Source organism: Terrapene carolina, unplaced genomic scaffold (assembly GCF_002925995.2).
Source record: "Terrapene carolina triunguis isolate 2854851 unplaced genomic scaffold, T_m_triunguis-2.0 Scaffold51481, whole genome shotgun sequence".
Taxonomy (NCBI): domain Eukaryota; kingdom Metazoa; phylum Chordata; order Testudines; family Emydidae; genus Terrapene; species Terrapene triunguis.
Genome location: NW_020715832.1, coordinates 7,463 through 15,329, shown reverse-complemented (window position 1 = coordinate 15,329; position 7,867 = coordinate 7,463). Strand labels below are relative to the sequence as shown.

The window sequence follows — 7,867 nt, the reverse complement described above, 5'->3', positions numbered from 1 at the left end:
TCCAGCCCCAGCCCAGCTCGGTACAGGCTCCTTTTCCCTTGGGATCCCGGTGCTGCCGGCAGAGGGCTCCGGCTGGTGGAGCTGGTTGCTCAGAGTGAATTTGGTGCAGACCAGGCCTGGCCTGGCAGCAGCACCCGAGGGGAGGAAAGTTGCAGTAACTAAGAACAGTCGCGGGGTGTCTGCAAGCGTGTTCTTACCATGGCAGCCCAGGATTTTCTACAGCCATTCCCAGGGCGCTGACTATCCGCTGGGCTTTGTGCAAAGAGGGGGCAGCACTGAGCAGGGGTGGCTGGGAGCCAGGGCTGTGCAGTGGGGTAAATCCCCCCCCCCTCTCTGCGGCTCCGTTCCCAGCTGTACTGTGGGGGGGCCGATCCCACCTTTGTCTTGTCCTCAGGCTCCTGCGGCAGAGCCCCTGGGTGTGGGCAGCGCCCAGCACAACACAGCCCTGCTCTTAGCCGGGGTCTGTACAGCCCAGGGTGGGGGGCACTGGCACATGGGGCCTTTCCCCCCCAGTGAGCGCTGGCTCCACTCCAGCCCTGGGACGGGGGCACTGGCTGGCCATGGGGCTGGGGATTGGGACACGTTGATTCCATTTCGTTCCTAACCGTTAGAACACGTTGGTTTGCCGCTCACTGGAGCCTTTATGCTAAACCTGGGCAGTCACGTGCTGTCCTTGTGGGTCGCCCGCCGTGGGTCGCCCGCGCGCCATGTGCCTGGGATTGGGGGTTTCTCCCCGGCAGCGTCCACTGCTCTGCCAGCGCAGTCGCTCGCCTGGTGCGACGACCGAACCAGTGACTCCCTCCTCCATTGCTGAGCAAAGGATGGGAGCATCTTGCTTCTGGCTCTCTCCAGACAGAGGGAGTGGGGCAGGGTCATGTGTTGGCGACACGGCTCTGTGGGGTGGTGCAGCACTGGAAGAGATGGACCCCTCTGTGCCACACGTGTCCCCTGGGTGGGAAAGGGGGAGTGACCCCCACCCTGTCCTCCTGGGAATTACTCCTGGCTAATCAGAGGCACTGTGATTCCTGTCCCTTTATCCTTGGCATCTGAGAGTGTCCCCACAGCCTGGGGAATCCCCCACACAGGCCTCCTGCCCATGACGGATGAGCTGACAGCGACATGACCCTGACGTGTCAGCTCAGGGCATTCTGACAGGGAGACCCCCCTGGCATCTGGCCCCCCAGGGAATTGTCAGAGCTAGTCCCCTGGCAAAGACCGCTTGCCCTGGAGTTGAGTAGTTGCTTACGGAGGGGTGAAGTGATTTTGCCAGGAGTCTCCCAAGCATCTCTCTGGTTGAGAGCATGAGGCCCCTGGTGCTGCTGTGCCTCTGCAGGTGTCACCCTGTGACGAAGTGGGGGGTTTTCTTGTTTTCTGTGGAGTTTTCAATGGTTTGCAGGCGGAGGGAGTGGGACTCAGTTTTCCTGGGGGTTACTGGTTTAACGAGGTGAGGGGAGAGGGAGTTTGTTGTTATAGAGGACCGGAGAGGGGACTTGGGACCCCAGCTGATGGCCTGGAGGATGGATACCCCAGCAACCGGTGACCTGAGGACCCAGCTCAGGAGTTGCAGCCGGTTCCACACAGAAGCGAGGAGAGGGGGCCCAGGCGACCCTGTTTCCCTGGAGAGAAGACAATGGACAGAGGCGGGGCCTGGGGCCGGGGATCTCAGATGCCCAGCTGGGAAGCAGGAGGGCTTGGGGATGGAGAGGGGGAGCAGGCAGAGCCCCCCTGGATGCAGAGAGACTGGGATGTGCTGGGCTGAGGGAGGCCAGGCCTGAGGCGCTCAGAGTTTCCTGTGCTGGGTTCAGACGCTCAATAAACCTCCTGTTTTACGCTGGCCCAGGCTCCCTCACTGACGTGTTGATGCTTCGCTGGACGGGTCGCTTGCTTTACGCCTTCCCTCTGTTCCCCCTCGTGCACAAGGTCCTGGCCAAGGTCCGCAGGGACGGGGCAAGGGTGATTCTGGTAGCTCCGGCGTGGCCTCGCCGGCACTGGTACACCACGCTGCTGGAGCTGTCGGTGGACGTACCGGTCACGCTGCCTCTCCTCCCCGACCTCTCGCTCAGGACCACGGTCACCTCTGCCATCCCGACCTGCGGTCCCTCCACCTCACGGCCTGGAAGCTGCATGGCTGAACCCCACAGAGCTGCTGTGTTCGGACCCCGTGAGGCAGGTCCTGCTGGGAGCAGGAAGCCCCCCACTAGAGCCACGTATCTGGTGAAGTGGAGAAGGTTTTTGTGTTGGGGTGACCAGCGCCGCCCCCCCCCCAGGTGCCAGTGCCCCTCATTTTGGAGTACCTCCTGCACCTGAAACAGCAAGGCCTGGCGGCGTCCTCCACCTCGCTGCCATCTTGGCCTTCCACCCGGACGCGTCTGGCCGCTCTGTCTTCACCAACCCGATGGTCGCTTTCTCAAGTGCTTGGACAGTCTCAGATCCATCAGCCTGTCCCTGCCGGGGACCTCAACCTGGTCCTTTTGAGGCTCCTGGGGCCCCTGTTCGAACCGCTGGCCACATGCTACCTCCTGTCTCTCTCCTGGAAGGCGGCTTTCCTGGTCGCCATTACGTCGACGAGACGCGTCTCCGAGCTGAAGGCCTTCACCTCAGAACTGCCCTACACGGTTTTCCACGGGGATAAGGTGCGGCTCAGACCGCACCCGGCCTTTGTCCCCAAGGTGCTGACGAACTTCCATACCAGCCAGGACATTTTCCTGCCCGTCTTTTACCCGAAACCTCACGCCAGTCCCCGGGAGCAGCGGCTGCATTCCCTCAATGTCCGCAGGGCCCTGGCTTTCTACATCGAGCGCACCGAGCCGTTCAGGAAATCGACCCAGCTCTTCGTAGTGGGGGTGGACCAGATGAAGGGCCTCCCGGTCTCCTCTCAGAGAATATCCTCCTGGATCACGTCCTGCATCCGCACTTGCTGTGAGCTTGACGGGGTGCCGACCCCAGCTCTCACCGCACACTCCACCGGGGCCCAGGCCTCGTCAGCGGCGTTCCTGGCCCGGGTCCCGATCCAGGAAATCTGCAGGGCAGCGACATGGTCCTCGGTGCATAGCTTCACCTCGCACTGCGCCATCGTCCGGCACGCCAGGAACGACGTGGCTTTCAGCAGAGCGGTGCTGCAATCTGCGTTTCCTTCACTCCGACCCCACCGCCTGCGTCAGGCTTGGGAGTCGCCTAACTGGAATCAACGTGAGCGATCACTCAAAGAAAATAAAAACGGTTCCTCACCTCTCGTAACTTGTTCTCTGAGATGTGTTGCTCACGTCCATTCCACACCCGCCCCCTTCCCCTCTGTCGGAGCAGCCGGCAGGAAGGGACTGGGGGGAGCCGGGTCGGCAGGGTCGTATATTGAGCGCCCTGAAGGTGCCGCTCCCAGGGGCTCCACAGCCGACCTGCCGGGAGTTGCTAGGGAAACTCTCCGACGACCGCGCACACACCTGGTTGGAATGGACGTGAGCAACACATCTCGAAGAACCACAGTTACGAGAGGTGAGTCACCGTTTTTTCTTTGCCGTTTACTTCCTGTTTCCCAGCCTCTGTACTGACTGGGCTCTGATCTCCGTCCAGCTCGGGGTTTGCACGTTCCAGCGATTCTCGCACTGTTCTTAAAACGCCTTTTTAACCCAAAGCCTGGACCCTGCTGGGGGCTGTCGGTGAGTGGACTCCTGCCCCCCTGCAGAACTCAATGGGGCTCCCCCCACGCACGGTCTGTTTGTGCAGATCCAGTCTCAGGGCCGTGGCTGTTTGGAGACCAACGTGCTCCCACCGGCCCAGCTGTTGCAGCGGTTCGGGTCCCCCCCCCCCCCAGTGAAAAACGTGACCCTGGTTTCTAGTCTGAGTCATCTCACGTCAGCTCCCAGACGCTGGCTCCTGTTCTGCTTTGTCTGGGAGACTGACACGCTCCCTGCTCCCCAAAAATTGGCTCCCCGGGTGGGTTAGAGCAGGGGGTGGCTCCCCAGTGAGTCTCTAGCGGTGTCACGGTTATGGGGCTGGGGGGCTCCCTCCTGGGTACAGCAGCTGGCACCAACGGGCACGGAGCAGGGACGCTGGGGGCAGAGCTGGGGGGGGAGCAGTGCAGTGGGTCTCACAAAGGCACCTGGGAGATTCGGGGGCCCTGGCTCCTCCCCGTGCTTATCTGAAAGGCAAAGAGGGTCAGTTACCAGGAGCCTTGAGCCCCAACACGAGGCTGGCAGGGATCAGGGCCGTTCCCCAGCACCCCCAGGGGCTGTGGCTGGCTGGGGGGGGCACAGTGGGTGGGGGGGGTCTCCCAGGGGGTGCTGTCTGGGCCCAGGGGCTGCGGGTGCAGCGGGGGCCCTCCCCGGGCAGCGGCTACTCACAAGGGGCCCTGCGGGTTGCGGGCGGCGTTCATCTTCATGCCCTTGATGATGAGGATGGTGCCCGCGATGATGCCGATTGATGCCCACGGCCAGGCCCAGGGCGCACACCAGGGTCTCTGTGGTCTCGGGGACGGGGTGGGCACCTGGGCTTCTGGAGAGAGGGGGAGAAGGACAGGGCAAGGAGAGAGGGGGTTTGACATTATTGACATAATCTGGGACCGTATAGAACATGGTTGCAACCAAGGTCCTGTAGTGGCACCAAATCTTGTATAAAGGGGGTCAAATGAAGTGTCTAAGACAAGGTTATGGTTTGCTGGTTATAATTATGCTGTCTGTATGTGTGTATCAATCTTGTCGTTGAAGTTATGAACATTGGCTCTATACTGTCTGTATTTCAAACTTGTGCTATGCTTCTGGGAAACTTCCCAGACAAGTTGGTGTCAGCTCTGCCTAGCCTGCTTGGTGGCCCATTAAGGACCATCAGCTACAACTGACGCATTGAGAGAAGCAGATACACCTGGTGACTCAGCAAGGCAGGGACAGGCCCATGGACAGAACTCTGAGGTTTCTCCAGGCCATGTGCCCGAATGCTTGTCTTTGGGAAAAAGGAAGAGAGACCACATGACAAGAGACTATAGAAGGCAGCTGCATCTTCTCCATTTTGTCTTCAATCCTGCTTCATACCTCTGGAGGGACTTTGCTACAAACTGAAGCTCTGAACAAAGGACTGATGACCCATCCCAGCTGGGGATGTTCCAGAGACTTGATTTGAACCTGCAGTTTATTCCATCACTGCTACAAGCCTGAACCAAGAACTCTGCCATTACTGTATGTAATTGATTCCATTTAACCAATTCTAACTCTCATCTCTATCTTTTTCCTTTTATGAATAAACCTTTAGATTTTAGATTCTAAAGGGTTGGCAACAGCGTGATTTGTGGGTAAGATCTGGTTTGTATATTGACCTGGGTCTGGGACTTGGTCCTTTGGGATCGAGAGAACCTTTTTTCTTTTCCTGGGGTATTGGTTTTCATAACCATTCGTCCCCATAACAAGTGGCACTGGTGGTGATACTGGGAAACTGGAGTGTCTAAGGGAATTGATTGTGTGACTTGTGGTTAGCCAGTGGGGTGAGACCAAAGTCCTCTTAGTCTGGCTGGTTTGGTTTGCCTTAGAGTTGGAAAAACCCCCAGCCTTGGGCTGTAACTGCCCTGTTTTAGCAATTTGTCCTGAATTGGCACTCTCCGTTGGGTCCCGCCAGAACCAGCATCATTACAGGGGGAGAGGGACAGAGCATGGAGTGAGGGGGGGCTGTTCCCACCCTTCCCTCCCCCCTGAACTGGGATAGAACCCAGGAGTCCTGGTTCCCAGCCCCCCTGCTCTAACCCAGTGTCACGGGGTGTAGGGGGGACACAAGGCCCTGCACCCCCGGCTTCCTGCGATTTACTATGACTCTCAGCCAGCCCGTAAAGCAGAAGGTATATTTAGACGACAGGAACACAGTCCAAGACAGGTCTTGCAGGCACAGACAACAGGACCCCCTCAGTTAGGTCCATCTTGGGGTCCCAGGGCACCCTAACCCCCTTGGGAGGTCAGAGCCCCATCTGCCTCCCAGCCATGTCACCAGCCCGCTCTGAACTCTCTTTCCAGCCTTTGTTCAGTTTCCCGGGCAAAGGTGTCACCTGGCCTCTAACCCCTTCCTGGGTTCTCATGTTACATGCTCAGGTATTCTCCGTTGGTCAGTCTCCCATCCCCCCATGCAGACCGTCCTCGCCACACTCCCCTGTCAGCATTCAAAGACCCCAGTAAGAACAGTCCCAGTTCATCACACCCAGCAGACCCCACTCTCCTCCCAGAGCCAGAGAGAGAACCCAGGCGTCCGGGCTCCCAGCCCTGTGCCCAGTGGGGTCCCCGGGCGCCCCGGCCTTACCCCAGTGCTTCATGAAGGGCTCGGGCAGCCCCCCGTGCTCCACCCGGCAGTCGTAGAAGTTGCCCTGGCTGGGGAGGAAGGGCAGGTAGGAGAACTTGCGGAAGGCGTAGTCCTGGCGCGGGTAGAAGTCGGTCTCGGAGACACCCCCCGTCACCTCCTGCCCGTTCTTCAGCCACGTCACGCTGAGCGCGGGCGGGAAGAACTTGTCCACGAAGCAGATCAGGACGTTGGGCTCCCCCAGCTCCACGGGGTCTTCGGGGAACACGGTCACCTCAGGGGGCACTGGGGAGACAGGGGTTAGTGGGTCCCATTGCTTGCCCCTGAGCCAGCCAGTCCCTGCCCTGTGGCCGGATGGGAGTCAGTGCCCCCTACAGTGGACAGGCCCCGTGCCCCATTCCCGCCCCCCTGAGCCAGCCAGTCCCTGGTGCTCACACTCCAGCTCAGGGTCTCTCCCCAGGACTGTGGGGGCGTCACTGGGGCCGGCCCAACTCCCTGCCCTGACGGCTCATGGGGCACCAGGGGCAGGGGAGAGAATCCCTCGGGGGCAGGGCCTGGCGCTGGGCAGGGCCACGAACAGCCCTCGGCAAAGGAGCTGCCCTGGGCCCCCAGCCTGGAGGGTGAGAACTGCCCAGAGCCCTCCAGAGGCTGGGAGGGGAGGACTCAGTCTCTAGGGTGTCTGGTACTGGGCCCATCTTGGGCATGTGGGGGGGGGTCTACTGGTGAGCCAGGTGTGGGAGAGTCTGGGAGTGGTGGTGGCCTGGTAGGGAAGGTCCCCCGTACTGTACCGTTCTGGGCCCACGTGCGGTTGGATCTAGGGTGACCAGATGTCCTGATTTTTATAGGGACAGTCCCGATTTTTGTGTCTTTTTCTTATATAGACTCCTATTACCTCCCATGCCCTGTCCTGATTTTTCACACTTGCTGTCTGCTCACCCTAATTGGACCTCTGGATCATGATCTCCAGATTGTTCTTCAGCACGGCGATGTTGTCCAGGGCGCCCTGCGCCTCGAAGCTGGTGAACTTGCTGAATTCAGGGAGGCGCCAGACGGTCCCCTTCCTCTCCAGGTCCACGTGCAAGATCTCGTCCTGGTCAAACTCGAACATGAACTCCCCGGCCTCCCACTGGGACTGGTCCGTGCGCTGGTAGAATGACACCTGGGCAGAGACGTGGTCCACTGTGGGGAGACGGGCGTGTCACGGAGTGTGGGGGAGTCAGGGCCCTGCACCCCTCTTCCTGAGATTCACCGGGACTCTCAGCCAGGCAGTAAAACGAAAGGTTTATTGGACAATAGGAACACAGTCTACAGCAGAGCGTGTAGGTACAACCAGGACCCCTCAATTGAGTCCTTCTGTGGGGTTTAGGGAGCTTAGACCCCAGCCTTGGGGTTCCCTGCGTTCCACCAGCCAGCACCAAACTGAAACCCAAACCCCTCCAGCAGCTTCTCCCCCTCCCCCCTGCTCCTCCTCTCCTTTGTCCCGTCTCCCAGGCAGGTGTCACTTCTCCCACCCCCCGACAGGGTCTCTCAGCACTTCTCCTAAGGCCACAGCCCCCGCCCCGGCCGTGACATTCGCACTAAGACTCACTGGTGTGAGGGGAAA

General features: G+C 60.0%; 1 protein-coding gene across 1 annotated transcript; it reads right to left on the bottom strand.

Moving 5' to 3' along the window:
- Positions 1-4,333: 4,333 nt before the first annotated feature.
- On the bottom strand, positions 4,334-7,387 carry LOC112121245 (HLA class II histocompatibility antigen, DR alpha chain-like). The gene is given in 6 exon segments (XM_026647191.2): positions 4,334-4,414; positions 4,416-4,468; positions 4,471-4,488; positions 6,268-6,549; positions 7,053-7,078; positions 7,212-7,387. Coding segments are annotated over 6 exon segments (621 nt in total). The 5' UTR covers positions 7,373-7,387.
- Positions 7,388-7,867: the final 480 nt, after the last annotated feature.